The sequence below is a fragment of the Callospermophilus lateralis genome, chromosome 9 (assembly GCF_048772815.1).
Source record: "Callospermophilus lateralis isolate mCalLat2 chromosome 9, mCalLat2.hap1, whole genome shotgun sequence".
NCBI classification, from domain to species: Eukaryota; Metazoa; Chordata; class Mammalia; order Rodentia; family Sciuridae; genus Callospermophilus; species Callospermophilus lateralis.
This window is the reverse complement of record NC_135313.1, coordinates 3,998,303-4,016,958: the sequence shown is the minus strand read 5'-3', so window position 1 is coordinate 4,016,958 and position 18,656 is coordinate 3,998,303. Positions and strand designations below refer to the sequence as shown.

The following is an 18,656-nucleotide window of genomic DNA, read 5'->3' as shown; positions in this document are numbered from 1 at the left end:
GCCATTTCTGGTTTTTTGGTATTAGAAAGAATACGGCAGAGAACTATTCTGCAGCCAGATCTCTGTTTCTGATGATGTGTTAGGTTGGAAACAGAGTCAAGGGTAGACATGTAAATATTTTAAGGCTCTAGCTGCACCGGCTCCCTGGCCTTCAGAAAGGCTGGGGCAATGTGACGAGCCTAATTGTCAAGCCTTCTTATTTTGCCTAAAATGACAGATACAACTCTCCCTGTTTCACCAGTGTTAAGATGTAGATTTTTCACCACTTAATGGTTCTGAAATTATGGACGGATGCATCTTACAATCAAGGGTGTGCTTTGGTTTATTTAGAAGCCCTTTTTTCTTAGTGGCCCCTAAAAATAGCAATGCATCTTACAGTTGAAGACATCGTAGATTCAATGGACTATAGGAGCAGCTTGTTTAACTTTTAGTTTGCAAGTAGCTGAGATCCACATAGAATCATTTCAGTATAATTCAATGGCCCAGTGGACATTTAAAAACATTTCAATTATGGGGAAAAATTACCCACATGACTTAAAATCTCCTATCTCGACCTTGCTTTAGTGTGGGTAGGGGTTAAGTAGGGTAAACTCGTTCACGGGGCGCTAGGACCTAACCTGCACATAGAGACTGGACATTTGATGTAATGTCCACTGCCCCAGGCCCTGGCAGCCACCACTGCATGCTGTGCCCATGGCTGTCCATCCGGATACCTCAGGGGACTGAAGAGTGGGGTATCTGCCTTTGGGTGACTGACTTATTTTGCTAAACACAGTGTCCTTAAGGCTCACTGCTCTGTGGCACGTGTGACGAACTTCCTTCCTTTCCTTGGCTGGATAATATTCTACCCCGTGAATTTCTAAACCAGCAGCAGATGCCAACCCACCAGATTCTGGTAGCAACCCCAACAACCAAAAAAACAAGGAATGGGCTGGAGCCCAAGGGGGACCCCATCTCTAAACATAAACACTGGCTTGTTTTTAAAACAGCAAGAAGAGGAAACTCGAGAACCAGGTAATAAAATCAAGGCATCTGTTGGATCCTGCACTACTCTGGGGTGACTTCCTGTGTTTGCTGAGCAGGAAGCTCTTGATCTGAGACTCTGTGAACACAGGGACACTGTGTCCTTCACCCAGAAAGTGGGTGCTTCCCCGTTGCTGGAACATGGACCTGATTCCTTCCTCCAGCGGAGTACCCCAGCACTGACCAGGGGCAGGCAGGAGGGGAGAGCCGCTGGGGCAGGCGGGGGAGCCTCGGGAGGTCAACGATGCTGCACTAATGCACTTGCTGGGTCAGCTGTCCCTTGAGTGATCTCTAGACGTCAGGGGAGGGATGCAGATGAGGAGGTGGGACTTCAACACAGGCAGGTGAAGACCACAGCCCCACGCTGGCCAAAACCATCGATTCAGTCTCCCCTCTTCCTACCAGTGGAGTGGCCAGGCAGGGACAGCCAGGGAAGACTCAGCCTTCCTGAGTGTGCTGCGTGAGAACCAGGTCCTGTGGACAAGCACACTCACCATGCCCAGGAATATCATCTCCTCTTCTCTCTCTCTCTCGGTCCTCCTGGACTGGCAGAAGCCCCTCCAGACCTGAGAGGAAAAGCACGTCCGCCTGTTTAATACCTGGACAGAGGAGACCTGCCACCCACTTGCTCCTGCGTAACGGCACCTTCCAGAGGTCACATGATCATGGACCCCAGGCGGCACACGGGTGTGTTGACGGACTCTTTCTGTATGTGATTGTAGGCCAAAATTTTTGAAAGGAAAAAAAAAAATCACATCACAGAAATGAGCTATTGCTCTCCTTTGTGAAGTTCCTCTACCTGGGGTTTTTCAAGAGAAACTTCTCGATGGCAGGAGTGTGAGGCTAGATCTAAGGGTGGCACTTCAGAGTTTCAAAAGAAAAATTCCAAAGGAACTCGGGGAGATACAGCCAGAGGCGCCCCAGGACGCTCGGCTCCAGCTTCCAGCTCCGATGGGTACAAACCAGAAGCACTCAGCTGACACGGGGAGAGCCCTGGGGCCACTCCTGGAAGGGACGGCCCGGTCACTGTTCTGTCTTCAGAGATGGTTGCTAGTGCCAGGTGGCAAATTGTCTGTGCATGAATATATTTTAAAAAATCCATTAAGGATTTATGTCCTCACTGAGTTTTAGCAACATTTTCCCAACAATTATGAGTGGTTTTTAAAAAAATATTTGAATAAAATACTCTGTTTAACACTTATTTAGAATTTTAAAAAATTAGATATGACTAAGTTTAGTTCCCAGCTTCCCCAGGGTGATCATTAACAAATCTTCCTGGAATTTACTTATGGAATCCAGCTCCACCAAAGGTAGGACTTGGGGATTCTGACTTTCAGCACTCACCCCTTGAACTGGAAGGATCTCTACCTGCGAAGGGTGCTCCCCCCAGCTCTAGGGGCCCACGTTGGTTCGTACCTTCTGGATGCGGAGTGCGGCAGCCCCCGCGTCGGCGACCTTCTCCCCGAGCAGCCTGGCCTGCTTTGCTCTGTATTCCTGAAGGTATATCTGCTTCATGAACAGGGCTCTCAGGCGGCCCTGCCGCGCCCGCTCAGCAATCTGGATGAATTTAATAGCCTCTTCGAAGGGCATGCTCTTTATGGCTAATTTCTAAAAACAATAACAACATCAAAAAACAGAATAAGTCAAGGTTTAAACACGTCAGAACTCACCTGCTTCCTCCCAACACACCCTGCTAATAGCCCCACGGGGCAGCGTGCGGAGGCTCCCCGACGCTCTCTGTCTGCCAGCAGATTAGGTACACTGTCATACTCTGCCACGTCATGTTGTGATCCCAGATTCAAGGACCGCAGATTTCCTCTAGCCTTCCAAACAAAATAGTAACTCGAGCCGCCATAGTTTAACTTGGCCGCGAGTGACACTAGAAATGGAAGTGATTCAGTAACACTTGAAACTGCCGCCAATATTTCATTAACTCCATTAAAGACACAGCACTAATATGAGATGTGAGACTTAAAATACACGTGAGGTAAAATGCTGGGTCTAAACCAATCACAGACTGACCTAGTGAACGAGGCCAATGCCAAATCATTTCAGGAGCATTTAATTTTACATATGAAACATCTTCCAGGACTCATCCAAATGTGGTGACAAGTGCCATTAAAACAAAAAGTCCAGGGCTCAGGTGGGGCATGTGGTGACAAAGTCAGGCAAGTGGCCAAGACATTTTGGAGGGAAAAGGGACAAAAGCAAGGGCTCTGGGGGTGCCCAAGGGCCCCCGTGAACTCTGAGAGGGCTCAGGGCTGAGGGCCACTGCTGTCCCAGGAGCAAGGGAGAAGCCGTGCAGTGGCCTTGCGGGGGTGGGGTGTCCATGAGGGATGAAGGCAGAGGAGAGGCCACTGGAGGCAGAGTAGCTGCAGCACAGGTGGAGTCCCCTCCAGGCCGTGACATCAGGGCCTCAGGAGTGGCTGCTCCATCTGTCACCAGGAGTCACAGTCACTCTGTGTTACAGGGGGAGGAGGGGCGCAGGAAGGAGTGAGGGGACAGGGACCTCAGGGATGCCAGATCCTCTTCCCGCAGAGCGCCAGAGTCGTTGGATCAATGTCCAAGGCAGGTGCTTCTGGCCACTCAGCCGCTAGGAAAGCTGGGGCTGAGACGGTGGAGTGACGTACCCGGGTGGTGAGTGGGGAGCCTTCCGGAGCAGGGACCGACCCTCCTCCCACTAAGCCATCTGCTGCCCCCTCAAGGTGTCCCTCAGTGCAGCCCCAGGAACGTGGCTGCCTACGGGGGAGCCCGTCCACACCCCAGGTCCCAGGGCGGAGACCTCAGTGAGATTCTGCTGCTGGGCGGGTGCGGGGGCACGCATTTCCAGCAGTGTGCTTGGCGTGTTAGAGGACAACGAGCATCACGTGATGGTCACGTTAGAAGACCCCTGGTCAATGTTGGTGGCCTGCACATTTCCCTCGGGCTCCCAGCCCTCACTCCAACACTTTCACGGCCAGTGCTGAAGAGCTGCGTTCGAGGGATGTTGCCAGGTCTACCCAACACGACTGAGCACTGAACACCCAGGAGGCCTCGGCAGAGGGGACTAACTTTTAAATGTAGAAGATGGATAACGATTTCATTTCTCCAAGTTCTCCTCTGGGTATACACCGCAGATATCTTGAAGAAACAGGCTGCTGACAGTGAGCTTGGGGGCTTGCAGGACAGCGAAGGGCATGCAAAGGTTGTGGGGGGCCTCGTGGGGTGCTGAGCCAGGGTGCACTAAAATGAGGCCAGGGTGAGGCGAGCACTGCGCAGTGGAGGTGGAAGGGCTGGCCACAGAGGGGTGCTGCACAAGGGCAGGAAAGAAACCTCCCTGATGTCAACCCGGCACAATCCAAGAGGGACACTGGGCAGGAGAGACAGCAAGGGCCTCGCTGTCATGTGTAGTGCAACGCGTCCATCTCCCTCCCCCACTTCCCTCACAAAACCTTGGGTCAGTTCTATACTACATTTGGCTACTTGGGGCACAGGGTTCCTCTGGGGGAACTAGATGATGTCCCAGTGATTCATTCTGGCAGGTGCAAGGACAGAAAGTACAGACACAGGGCCCAGGGCTGGAAGGATGGCTGCAGGACCCCTATGCAAGTTGGCCTTGAAATGACTTCAAGGAATTCACAGTACAGAGGAGGGGGTCAGCAGTTTGGGAGAGGAGCACAGAAAGCGAGATCATCTGTATCAAGCTGGGCTCCGCAGAAGGGGTGTCATGGTGACAGGAATGTATGTCAGGGAAAGAGCAAGTCCTCTGCAGCTTGGAGCTGGGGTGGCTTCACCCATCTCCAGCCCCACCTTTGCCCCACCATCCCCAGAAGACACCTGGAATCTCCCTAGGCACCATGACCCAGGCTGGCAACACCCAATGGGGCCCATTTGCAGGAAGACCACAGGTGCCAGCTGTTGCCGTTGTACCCTGGTCTTCCCCGGCCATCTCCGTGTGTCACTTGTACTGCCCCAGTTTGGATGGCCAATTGCTGTCTTGCTGCATGAGCCATGAGGATCAGCCAGGGGAACAGGGCTCTGAGTTCACAGTCAGCAAGTCAGTGACATGCATAAGTAGACATCCCAGGAGGTGGACAGGCAGGGCCATGTGCGAAGGACTGGCAGAGAAGGACTGTCCCTGCCCCCAAAGGAGGCTTCACGGAGGGGTAACTGCAGAAACCCAGAGAAGGTGGTGGGAGGTGACAGCTATTGGCCATCCAAACTGGGGCAGTATAAGTGACACATGGAGACGGCCGGGGAAGACCAGGGTACAACGGCAACAGCTGGCACCTGTGGTCTTCCTGCAAATGGGCCCCATTGGGTGTTGCCAGCCTGGGTCATGGTGCCTAGGGAGATTCCAGGTGTCTTCTGGGGATGGTGGGCAAAGGTGGGGCTGGAGATGGGGGCAAGGGAGGTGTGGGGCTGAGAGCTGCCTGGACCCTGCTCTGGGCTCTCTGGGGAATCTTTAAGGATCTTCTTTCTCTTTCCCACATACGATTCATGCCAGGAGATGCAAGTGTCATTCAACTTGAAGTCATCAAAAGTCAAGAGCATTTGAGAAAGCATCCGAGTTTTCAGGTTCCCAGTGAGTCATGTTGGCACTTGACCATTTTATATGAATGACTGCCCATTTTATATGAATGCTGGCTTCAGCTGGGTGGACCTGAGAAGGCCTATTAAGATGAGCTGATAATCGACCCAGTCTTAGGGATCACAATTTAACCAACAAAGCATTTTATTTTGATCTCTATATTTAAGCCCTTGGAAAATAATGATTATGTGTCACCAAAAATACATCCCAAAGTTACACAACCTCTTACATGCTGCACATAACAACGGGAGGGGGTAACTCTCCTCAAATTGAAAACAATCTGCTTCTCACACAATAGGGAGCTAAAAAAAGAAACAGAAGTTAGACAGATTATTAAGAAAATTGTTAAAATGATACAAACCATGCTAGTTGCGTCTAATCCACTGTCAGCTAATATCTGAGCAAGAATTTTCTTTCTTTCTCTTATTACTTCTATTTTCTCCTTCAAAAAGTACTTGGGTATGGGAATATCCAACTGTTGCTACAAGAGGAAAAAATAAGCAAAAGAGCACTTTAGTCATGGTACCAGGACTCAGAGCTCATGAAAATGTACAGTGATGATGAGCAGGTGAAAGGGCATGGTGCACTGCCCAGCTCATGCAGGAGACGGAGAGGCCTGGAGTGCAGAAAAGCCATTACTCCCAAGGAGACCTCCACAGAAGGAATATCCTAACTACAACCTCAGGAATTCACACCAAATAGGCCTCAAAGAACTCATGATTACCTTATGAATTTCTTTAAAGAAACATAATGTTCTCTCAATCTCTAAAATGATTATTCAAACCAGGTCGGTCATAGAGGTCTTTGAATTAAACCTAATAAATTATAATTAGCACCACTGACTATTGGTATGCAGAAGACCATCATCTTTTCTAATAATCTGGTTTTATTTTTATCTAAATTACCTCATTCAAAAATTAGTTGTGAAATTAGAGGCTCTGGGTGACTGTACCAGTCAGAAAACTTGTTTTTGACAAAATAAGTCTGAATGTCTATTCTTCACCTGTGTGAAGAATGTTACCAAGTATTTCAAACTAGTAGAGGTTCAAATAAACACTTACGAGTCCAAGTTCAATGAAGAGGAATACAGAAGTCTATTCAAGGATGTGGACTCTTGGCCCAGGGAGAAGACTGTCCCAGACACTGTCCGTCACGCCTGGCTAATTCCAGGTAGACCAGCTGACGGGGCAAGCCAAGGTCATGGTCTCTAGGGTCAGTTTCCCTTTTTTTCCAAATCAGGGTGTGAGTCCCCTCACCCCCGAGAATTCTGGACAGGAATTCTCCTAAATAAGCTTTAAAGCATAAGGCGTATCGTCTTTAGGACTGAGAAGAGCAGATCCTTGGACTTCTGGAAGGTGGCAACAGCTTTTGAACCCCAGGCTTTTTACAGGCTAATGGAGTTTGGGAGGTGATCTGGGAGTGAGCTCGGGGGCCCAGGGGGCGAGCTGCCCTGTGAGGGAGGGCAGTCAGAGAGGAGTGATGGCACTTACATCTGATGTTGGGAAGTTATTAATTAAGAAACATGTACAGCGCACTGTTCCAGATTCTAAGTCAAGAACTTTATTGACATGACTCCAGCTGGCCCATTTGGGACCACAAAATCATAGGATTTCACAGAGCAGTGGAGCATGGAAGCGAGGGCAGAGGTGTCCATCACGACCCTTTTAGGAGCAGATACCCAGCCTCAGCTCTCCATGGAGTGGATCCAGGACACTGCCGGTGCCGAGGTACAGAGGCCCTCTCTCCTCGCACACCCCTCTGGGCTGGAGGACCTAGCAGAGAAGGTTCTAGAAACAGGCTTCTGGATAGTTTGGCCCAAAGGGGACACTTCTGGACAGACTTGGGGACCCCATGGAGCCAAGGGCGGGCAGGGGGCAGGCTCTGCGGCTTCCTTCTGCTCTCTGCTGTCTCTGGTTTCCCCTCTTTCTCACCAACAGCATCTCCCTCCATTCCCCAGAGCACCTGGCTGATGGAGCTCTAACCCTTAGACATCTGGGGGCCCACAGTTCAGACCTCGACATGGAAGCTGGTCTGGCTTTCTCTGAGCTGGTTCAGAAACTCCAGCCACCCAGAGCCTCTCAGTGGATTGGTCACCTGTGATCAGGGCACAGGGTCCTACTGGACAAGCAGCTGGGTGCTGGCCAGCAAAACATAGAGAGTGGTGGGCTATGTGGGTGACAGTCACAGAGGCCAAACTGCACAGGGTGCTGGGTGACTGCACCTGAAATGCACACAGTCCCTGGAACTGGCTCATGGTCTTCCTGGCTGGGCTGCGGCTGCTGGGCGAACCCCTGGCTGCCTGTCACCTCCCACGGCTCAGTCCCTGTTGAGAGCCCCCCACCATGAAGGCTTCCTGCTGCTGTCTGCCCTGTGGGATGCTCCTGGTGCCCAGTGGCTTCTGCTGTGACAGCAGCTGCTCCTGGCCTTTAGGAGATGACCAAAGCAGAGGGGCCAGCTGGCTGTGGACAGGGGAGAAACAGAAGCAGCCTCACATAACCCCATAAACTCATTGATCCTTGTAATTAGGGGCAGCATTTATTATATTTCTGAAGTTAAATTTGTAAATTTAATGTTACTTTATCAATCAGATTTGAGAGTATGGTTGAAGAACGGCTTGTTTCACATTTATCCTAGGTCATTCACATTTTACCTGGTGAGTAAACCCACCTGCCTAAATCCAGTGGTTTAATTTAGAAGCTTATAGATGAAAGCTATGGCCACACAAATTTAGGAATGTTCTTCAACATTTTTGTTGATTTCGGTATTTTCTTTAGTCCATCCTGATAAAATTAACCAACAAAACTAAGGGGGTACATCCCAGAAAGAAGCATGACGCTGTGGGAAAGCCAAAACACTTCCAAAGCAAAGAAACACTACACTCCAATGTAAAAATCAAACATTTTCCCCTTTTGATTTTATTTTGTGGAAACATTCCTTTCAAAATGAAGGGTAAGCTCATAGGCAGATAGCTCCTAAGTGGTGGGCGTCCAACGGCCCTGCACACCCAGCCAGACAGAACACCAGCAGAAGTCCTGGTGGGGGTCAGCAGCAAAGGTCAGAGGACAGTGGCCAGGGCTAACTGCCCAGAGGAGGGGGTTAGGAGCTGCCATTAGGGAGAGACAGAGGGGAACTTCCATGGGCCCAGAGAGCAGGGCACACTCCGGAAGACTGGGAGGGTCTGTGTTTCTGGGTCTGTGGCAGGTGGGCCCCCTCTACTCCCACGGTCCTGGCCCACACAAATGCGTCCACAGGACCTGCGGAATATCAGTAGAGACCCACCCGCCTTATTAACAGTGAGAGGAAAATGAGAAGAAAGAACCAACAGAGTACTTACAGGGGCCAACTTCAGGTCCTGTAAGATATCATCAAAGTAATGGAACTCAGACAACTCCAGCTCCACCATGTCGTTCTTCAGCTCCAGGATGCGCCCCATCACCCCGTCCAGGATCTTCCGGATCAGCAGTCGCTTCTGTGGGTGGACTATCTGGTCGTAGACATTCTCCAGGTTCCTGAAGATCTGCACATACTTTATGTAGAAGGTGGCCAACATCTGGAAGATGTAGACAGGATTCTTCTCTTGCTCCACCAGCTTCTGAGACTCTTTATCAAGCAAAGAATTGAGGGCTTCTTGGGTCTGGTGCCACATTTTATTATACATTCTGCGGGAGGACACAGGGTTCAGACAGTTGAGCAGATGAGAATTATTTTGTCAGGGAAACATACTGCCATCTGGTCTAACAAAATAGAACGCACAATCAGGTGTGAGCTTGCAGTACGTGGCGGCTGCAGGCTGGTTAGACAATAAACTCCTGTATGGATGTACCTGTGGTTTTTTAGATCTGACCACTGCTATTATTACAAATAAGAAATTTTAAAAGTCCTATCCTAAATGATATAGTTGTTCCTCACCATAATGTGAAGCCAGTATTATTATATTAATGTAAATGATAAAATGATTGAGGTCCAGAATGGTTCACTGTTTGTCCATATACATAGTTGATGGAGTATAAATTACAGCAACCATTTTGGAAAGCCATTCAACTTTGTTTTGTAAAGTTAAACATGTGCAGACTCTATGAATAATCATATTTGCAGAGAAATTTGTAAATGTGCATTGAGGATATTTAGAGTAGTATTTTTAATGTTCTTTATTCGTGCACATGATAGTGGGGATCATTTTGACATATTCATACATGCATGGGATCTATTTTGGGCTATTTCCATCCCCGATCCTGCCATTTCCCTCCTCTCCTCCCTCTCCTCTTCTCCTTCCTCTACTGGTCTTTCTTCTATGTAGTTATTGCTTTATTAATCAGTGCTTTATAGGTAACCATAAAGGTACAATTTCCTGGGGTAGATTCACATATGTACATAGCACAGCTGGGTACATTCATTCTGCAGATCCTCTTTTTCAGTCCCTCTTCCCTCCCCTTCTACCCCCTTCCTCTGCTCCACTCATCTCCCTTCTATTTTCATGGTATCCTCCCCTGATTTTGCTCCAGCTTCTCATATGAGAGAAAACATTCAACCCTTATCTTTCTTGGCTTATCTCACTTCGTCTGATGCCCTCCAGTTCTGACCATTCACCAGCAAATGCCAGAATCCCATTCTTCTTTGTGGCTGAGTAAAACTCCACTGTGTGTCCATACCACGTTTTCTTTATCCCTTAGTCTGTTGATGGGCACCTGGGCTGGTTCCATAACTTAGCCATTGTGACTTGTGCTGCTATAAACCTGACGTGGCTGTGTCACTGTAGTATGCTGATTTGAGTTCTTTTGAATAACTACCCAGGAGTAGGACAGCTGAGCCACGTGGTGGTTCCATTCCTGATCTTTTGAGGAATCTCCGTACTTCTTTCCACAGTGGTTGTACTCATTTATAATCCCACCAACGTGTATGAGTGTGCCTTCCCCCCACATCCTCACGGGCATTGTTATTGTTTGCATTCTTGATGACTGGCATTCTAACAGAAGATGAAAACTCAGTGTGGTTTTGGTTTGCATTTCCCTGATTGTTAAGGATGTCAAACACATATTTTTCATATATTTGTTGGTCATTTGTATTCCTTCTTAAGAAATGTCTGTTCAGTTCTTTTGCACATTTGTTGATAGGATCATGTGTTTGGGGTGTAGGTTTCTCGAGGTCCCCACATCTTCTGGGTACTAATCCTGTCGGGGGAATAGCTGGTGGAGGTTTTCCCGTTCTGTGGGCTCTCTCCTCATGCTCTTGCTCTCTCTCTGTGCAGACGCTTTTAAACTTGACGCCATCCCACTGACTGATTCTCATTTTCATTTCCTTGGCTTTAGGGCTGATGTTAAGGAAGTCAGTGCCCGAGTCAAAGTCCTGGAGTGTTGACCCTGTTTTCTTCCAGCAGTTGGTCTGATTCCCAGGTCTCTGATCCACCTTGAGTTGACTTCTGTAGTGATGAGAGAGAGGGCTCTTGTCTCACTCTTCTACCTGTGGATATCCAGTTTCCCCAGCACCGACTGTTTAACAGGCTATCTTTTGTACAACATGTTTTGGGGTATCTTTGTTGAGTATTAGGAAACTATTTGTGTGGCTTAGTCTCTGCGTCTCCTATTCCATTCCCCTGGCCTCCGGTTTCCGTGCTCACTCCATGCTGTTTTTATTACTAGACTCTGCAGTAGAATTTGAGATCAGGGATGGAGATGCCTTCAGCATGGCCCTTCTTGCTCAGTATTGCTTTGGCTACACTGGGTCTTTTGTTCTTCCAAATGAATTTAGGACTTTTTAAAATCTAATTCTATGAATTATATCATTGATATTTTGACGGGTATTGCACTGATCTCTATATGGCTTTTGATAACATGGCCATTTTGATAATTCTGCCTATCCACAAGCATAAGAAGTCTTTCCATCTTCTAAGGTCTTCTTTAATTTCTTTTTTCAGTGCTCTATGACTTTTATGATAGAGGTCTTTTACCTCCTTGGTTATATTTATTCCCAAGTATTTCATTTTTTTGAGGTCTACTGTGAACTGAACAGTTTTCCTGATTTCTTTCTCGGCAGATTCATTATTGAATATAAGAAAGTTATTGACTTTTGTAGGTTGATTTTTGTATCCTACTACTTTGATGGATTTATCAGCTCTAGAAGTCTTCTGGGGAGTTTTGGGTCTCCTACATAGAGAATCATGTCATCAGCAGACGTACAATTTGACTTCTTTCCCAATCTATTACCTTTAATTTCCTATTCTTGTCTGATTGCTCTGGCTAGAGTTTCAAGAACTATGTTGAATGCAAGTGGTGTCATAGCATAAACAGAGAAAACCCAATGCCCCTCACCAAAAGGGCAGATAAAGGAATTGTGGCATGGTCACCAGTGGCTGTGTATGTCACACAGAAGTGGAAACTGGTGAGTGAATGAGAGCTCAAGGCAACATCCACAGGCGTCTGAAGCACAGTGGAGTGCAGCGAGGCCTGGGCGGAGCTGCTGGCCTGCTCCAGCCAGGCCCTCTTGCCTCATGCTGGGGTTGAGAGGTGGGGAGGATGGTGAGGCGTGCACAGTCCCACTGCCTCCCTGGCAGGTAGCAGAGGGCCTCCCTCCTCCTGTTGCCACCTGCTGGTTTCCCCAGACTCTGTCCACGCCCTTGTCCGGCCACTTACCAGACCCACTCAGGGTGCTTGCTTGTCCTGTGGCACCCTGACCAACACAGTCATGGTAGAGATTTTGGGTGGGATCTGGCTCTTTTATATTCAAGAACAAGACAAAGTTGGACTGGAGGTCCATGGGAAGGGATTTCCCCATGGGATGGGGTGACAGGCCTGTCCCTGGTTTCCTTGGGACGAGGGGAATGGCTGTCTGTGAGGTGTTCCCGAGCTCAGTGGAGAGGGCGGCCCCTCCCCTGGCTGGGGAGTGGACCAAGAGGGCTGAGGACGCTCTTCCACGCTGCCCTGCGCCTGGCCTCCAGACTCTCCACAGGTTAGCCACCGGCTCCCTTCAGGGTGAGACATTTCACTCCTTGCATAATCAGTGGTTAATAATTATGTTACTGGCCAACGGCAAAAACGGTCCTCAAAAGGACAGTAACAACAAGAGCAAACTCAGGGCAAGTGAATCACAACTACTCCCCTATTCTCAGCCCCCTCAGAAGACCAGGGCTCCCCCCTTGCAGAGTTGCTGCTGGTTCATGGCCCCAGGTGTGCCCAGGTCCACCTCCTCTTGACTCTCCCTTCCTGCCTGTCCCTCCCTGGCATCTCCTGGTACCTCTCCAGGCTCTCTACATTCCCCTTGACCCCTGAGCTCACAACCTGGTCAACCCTTTACTGACCCCGGAGGCAACAGTGCAGGTGGACACACCGTCCAGTCACCTGGTTCCCAGCCCTCAGTGGCTCAGTGCTGCCTCCTACCTCTGCTCCCTCTGCCCAGGCCCGCCACCTGCTGTCCTTCCAAAGCGCTCCAGACTTCCCTGCAAGTGAGAAGTGTTGCAGGAATTGCTTATTGAAGCATTGATCACATTGGGTTTTTTCATCTTCTTGGCCAAAAGTTTAAAGTGCCCCTTGATGTGAAAAGTGTTTCAAGGTTCAGGTGACAATGATGGTGACTTAGATTTTTATACTGTGAGCCTCTGTTCTGAGTGCTTTACATACTAGAACTCATGTCATTCTCACAATGTCCCTGTGAGGCAGGTAAATTATCACTCCCGCATGCAGATGAGGAAACGGAGGCACGGAGAAATTATTGCCCCAAATCATGAATCTGAACATAGGATTTGAACCTTGGCAGTTGACTCCAGATCCTAGGCTCTGACCACCAAACTTCCCACTTTCAATTCATCAGGAAGAAAGCAAATGAGGGTGATCAGATATGGAGGACAGGCGTGGTGGCCACCACAGGGGAACAAAGATCAAGAGGTTCAAAACAACAAAACTCTTTCCCCCTCCCCTAGCACCCCACTCTCCCACCCTCCCCAGCACCCCACTGTAAGGATGCTGGATGCTGCCCCTGGTGTGCCACCTCCAGGGTGTTCAAGCACAAGATTTCTCAAATCTCAGCAATGTTTAGAAGACGCTGATAGCGAAAGGGCATTCTGCCAGATGGCTTTATTATAAAAGGGACCGTTATTATGGGAAAGTTAGGATTTATTTAGGGTGGGACATTTCACTCCTTGCATAATCAGTGGTTAATAATTATGTTACTTACTGGCCAACGGCAAAAACGGTCCTCAAGAGGACAGTAACAACAAAGGCAAAGTAACAACAAAGACTTACAGCTGTCTAAGTCACCCGGATGTGCTGGCCCTGTGCTGGCCACTCTCAGGAAGACAAGCAGACAGGAGAGGGCAGGAGGAGGCAAAGCCATCACCTCAAAGATGACCGCAGGCTTTGCACACAATGCCCAGCAACTCATCCAACTCCACCTGGAGGACTCAGAGTCCTGGGGGTGTGAGAAGTGGAATACGGTCTTGGCTTGCCAATGCCCAGACTCGCAGAATCTGGAAGGGACAGTCACCTGCTTTGGTCACCGACCTGAGAGGGCACACAGGCCACATGCATTGAAGGACCCTGCACTGTAGCATAGAACCAAAAAAGTGCTCTATTCATTTCCTGAACTAAACAGGGTTTGGGACAACACGAGGTAAAGCACAGGCTGATCTCATCTGGAACTCAGCTCTGAAGTCCCACTTAGCAAACAGAGCACAGCACCACCCCAGAAGCCTCACTTCTCCGACCAAGGCCAAGAGCCCAGGGTGCCTGCAGCCCATGCTGGGGGCCCCAGCTCCTCAGCAGAACGGCGAGACCCTGGCGTATTCCCACCAATGCTCAATGAAGTCTGACTCACAGTCCACACGTGAGTGAGAAGCCCCTCACAGGCCCAGGAGCAGGGTGACCACAGTGCTAGAATGGACCAATGAGATCTCCTCCACAGCAATGCAGGGGATGCTCCTCAAAATTGAGGGATAATTTTTTAAAAGGATTTATACAAGGACTCAACTATAAAAGATGTTGAACACCACCATTTGCAAATGAATTAAAACCCAAGGAAGTCAGTAACAACAACAAAAAACAGTCAATTAGCACTGCAGCATTGAAAGACTTAGACAAAACCTATGCAATCTAAATGTGGAGAAGAAAATGATAAAGGAAATCCCATTCCCAGTACCAATAAAGACCATTAACTTTTTAAGAATTACCATGGTGGGAGCCACATAAGGCCTCATGAATCAACATTCTAGAAGGGAGAAGATCAGAATAAGCAGAAGGCAGTGTCAGGTCCTGCCTGAAGAGATAAGATATGAAGACAGCAGGTCTCGAGACCGGCTTATGGATTTGCCAGGAATCTAGTAACGACACACTGAACACTAAGTAAATCTAGCCATGAGTCTTAAACACCAGGTGGGACAGACAGTGAAAGATAAAAGGTGTCTTATCAATGTCACAACAACATTTAACTCACCAACACAGTAAGGGTGCCGCCACCCCAGGAGGCTGCCTCCAGGAGGGTGCAGGAGGGAGGCTTGAACCCCACAAAGAGCAAGGGCTGAGGGGACTGCTGCTTTCCCAGGGACCCAGGGCTGCAGCTGCTGTGGGCAGGCCCGGCCTGGAGGCCTGCTGCAGCTAAGGGCACTCACGCAGGTGCTTGCCCAGGGGTCAGGCAGCAGGAAGTTCCCCAGGCCACTGCAGGGCTGGCCCTAACTGGGACTTCTGGCCAAAGGCGTCTGGTGGCTGGGCCTCCCGGGTCCTGCCATTTGGGCTGAGCCTTCTTCTTCCTTGCCTGCTGCCTTTTGAGGGCCCCTTGTCTGAAGGGACCGGGCACCTTCATGTGTTCCTCAGCTCTGAGAGGCCTCCATCTCCTCCACCAAGCCCTGTTCTCCAGGGATTGACTGTGGCTTCTGTCTTTGCCCTCACCCCAAAAGTCAGCCATGCCATGCAGCCCTCTGCCTAGGCCCCACTCCTCCCAGCCCTTGGCCACCCTAAATCTCACTTCTACCTGCCGTTTCTGGACATTTCATGTCCAGATGTTTTTTTAAAAAAAACCTTCGTAAGCTGAACGTGCTGTCAGTAGAAAGTGCATTTAATACCCTAAATCTACCGCCCACACTAGCTCTGCAGCAGAGCTTGCTACAAGGTTGACTGTCCCCTTCTGGTGGCAGGGCTGACAGGAGCCACGCTCCAGGTGCTACCCAGCACCCTTGAGAGATGTGAACCTCATATCGCCAGCCTGGGAAAGGCTCAAATTTAAAATGAGAAGCACGGCTCATGCTGGACGTCAATCACTTCCACTCCGCAGCAAGGCTGAAAACAAAGTGGATCCTCCAGAGTGGGATGGTGTGCGCAGAGCCATGTGACAGGTGGCCCTTGTGACTGGCTCCTTTCACAGCACAGCTTTCAAAGTTCACCCACGTGCCATGCTGTAGCGCGGACCATCATGCCTTTTTACTGCCAAGCAATTCTCCACTGTGTGGGGACCCCACAGGGTTCTCTACTCAGCCACACAGGCCGCTAAAAACAGGGCCACCATAAGCATTCAGGCACAAGTGTTTGTGTGGACGCATGTGTGTATTTTCCTGGTCTTGGCAAGGTGATTTCTCAAGGTGAAAATGCTAAAGGTTTAAAATAGAAACCAGTCGCTGTGGTACAAACCACTTAGGGAGCCTGAGGCTGTAGGACCGCAAGTTCAAGGCCAGTCCCAGCAATTTAGCAAGGCCCTAAGCAACTCAGCAAGATTCTGTCTCAAAATAAAGAGTGCTGGGAGGTGGCCCAGTGGTACACTGCCCCAGGTTCAATCCCGTGTACAGAGAGTGCTCTAGGATTCAAGAGACTCTACCACGAGAGCGTCCACGCCGGGCTGCCGCCTCTCTTCCTGTGCCCATCGCCTCCTTGAGTGGCAAACCTGGATAACGACACCTGCTCAGAGGGTCACTGTGGGACAGCACAAGACATGTGACAGTGCTCCTGAGACTTGACATGCACTTGGCAAAGGGAAGGCAGCACTCATCTGTGGGACTCAGCATTCTGTACAAGTGTGGTGGTTTCCGACGTGGCCATGAGGCCTAGAAGTGCTACAGCCTTTGAAGTCAGGGGGATGAAGACTAAAAGGAGCAGACTGCTGTTTCCACCAGGCAGCCTGAGTATTCAACTGCACTCAACAGGTCCCAGGCTGAACTCCTGATCTCCCCCACCCCCAAACCTTGGCGATCCCGTGGCCCTCTGCTCCAGTTTCCTGGCCTAGAAGACAGGGCTGTCACAGCAAGACTGTGGCTGGACTGCGGCTTCGGGGCCACACCTTCCACCTGCTGCATGAGCTACTCGCCTCTGCACCTAAGCTACTGGGAATGGAACCCTAACAGCCAACACCGCAGAGTGGCTGTGGAGGTGAGGGCAGCTGCTGTACTTCAGGGACTTGCAGTGGTCTCCAGTCCGCAATCCATGTTTGAAATGACTTGTTTCCAAACAAGGAAACTGGGGCAGGGCTGTGCCCGGGGCACATGCTAGGGACGGCCTCTCAGCACCTCCACCAGGGACCGTGGAGAGCCAAGGAAGGGAGCTCCTCAAGATCCTTCTGGATTGAGGCTTCGGGACCTGGGCACTCACACAAGGGCCCATTTATCACTGTGGATTACCAATAGAGGTTCCTCGACCTCAGGGGCACCTGGGGCATAAGTGAGGACCTGGTGGAGCTCCTCTTTGGGGGGGGGGGGGACCTAAGGGTACCATACTCCCTGTCCACCAGAAGCTGATCCTCCAGTCTCAGGCACATCTGAATTTGAATTTGTTACAAAGGGAAAAGAGGGAAGGGCAGTGGAGAAGAGAGGAAAGAGGAGACGGAGGGGAGAAGACAGAAAAGGAACAAAGCAGGCCACTCCTGGCTTGGAGAAGTGCCCCAGGGCTGGGGCACCCACACTTACGCGTTCGACATGGCTGGCTACTTCCCCTTTCCTTGGCCCACCGGGAACTCTTCCTTTGCCTTTGGAGGCTGGCCACTGTTGGGGGGGGGCCGCAGGTCGCGGTGCTGGGGAGGGTGGGAGCGGGACAGCCCCTCACTACAGGCAGGGAAGGGCGCCGGCTGTGGCCGCAGCAGGCACCGAGCGAGCGGGGCTGGCAGGCTCCCCGGCGGGCGCCTAAGGCTCCGAACTTCCCTGGCGGCTCCGCGGCTCGAGGCTGTCCTAGCAACGGGACGCTGCGCCTGCGCAGTCCCTGGCCGGGCGGTCTCCGCGGCAACCGCGCTGGACCTCAGGAGAACGCGGGCGGGATGCTCCGCGGAGCCCGGCCACCGCGCGGGTCTGGGCCGCGCCGCCTTCGGGTCGCCCGTTTCCATTCCGCCGGGCTCCGCGGCCCGGGGTCAGGTCCCGCCGGCTCTGTCCTTCGGTATTCGTCCCTAATGCGGGCGTGGCAGCTGTTCCTTGCTCACTCTACTGGGCAGACGCTGCCCTTCCGGGCCCCAGTGACCACGACTGAGGGCCGTGGATGCTAGTTGTTAGTGAGTCGCCATGAGTGCTCTCCTTGCCATCGACAGTGACTACTCTAAACGCAGTTAGAGTCTGCGGTTCCAGGAACGAGTCCAGAGCTAATGCAGGGGAAAGAGCGCGGGAGGTCATTGCATAAAAATGGCGATGAACCTGGGCCGCAGGACCTCTCCAGCGCCATCGCTCTTTCAGGTCCTGCAAAAATAGAAACTACAACATCCCCACTGCTCAAGGCACTCAGGAAGGAAGCCCAAGAGAAACTGTTCACATTATATTTGAACAAATAAAAGATCTGCCAAGAGCAACCCCTGTTACATAGAATAAGATAGAATGAAGCAGCATATTCACTATCTGAATCTAAGACTTTAATAAAAATGGAATAAAAAAGGATTTATAGCTTGATGAGACAGGTGAAGAACCAAATAAATAAATTTTTTACATGTGTTCCATGTTATAGAATAGTAACACGAGACCAATTTAATAAAACGAGAGAGCAGAAAACAACAGAATGAGAAGGAAAAGATTACATGCCTAAGGAAATCAAACGAAAAGAAGAAATATTTCACTACAGAAAATAAGTTAGAGAAACCAAGAAATAGACTAGTCATAACTTAGTTGAATTCCTGACTTTGGGCT

At 50.2% G+C, this 18,656-nt stretch overlaps 1 protein-coding gene across 1 annotated transcript in view; it reads right to left on the bottom strand.

The window, feature by feature from the left end:
- The window catches only part of Drc11 (dynein regulatory complex subunit 11), a 124,226-nt gene extending 106,737 nt beyond the window's left edge, over window positions 1-17,489 (bottom strand). Inside the window, exons 1-6 of the mRNA XM_076866405.2 lie at window positions 17,463-17,489; window positions 8,928-9,252; window positions 5,967-6,074; window positions 5,887-5,895; window positions 2,440-2,631; window positions 1,518-1,589 (exon numbers count right to left, since the gene is read on the bottom strand). Of these exons, the coding sequence (XP_076722520.2) occupies window positions 1,518-1,589; window positions 2,440-2,631; window positions 5,887-5,895; window positions 5,967-6,074; window positions 8,928-9,252; window positions 17,463-17,473 (717 nt within the window). The 5' untranslated portion in view covers window positions 17,474-17,489. The remainder of the gene's footprint in view (window positions 1-1,517; window positions 1,590-2,439; window positions 2,632-5,886; window positions 5,896-5,966; window positions 6,075-8,927; window positions 9,253-17,462) is intronic.
- Window positions 17,490-18,656: the final 1,167 nt, after the last annotated feature.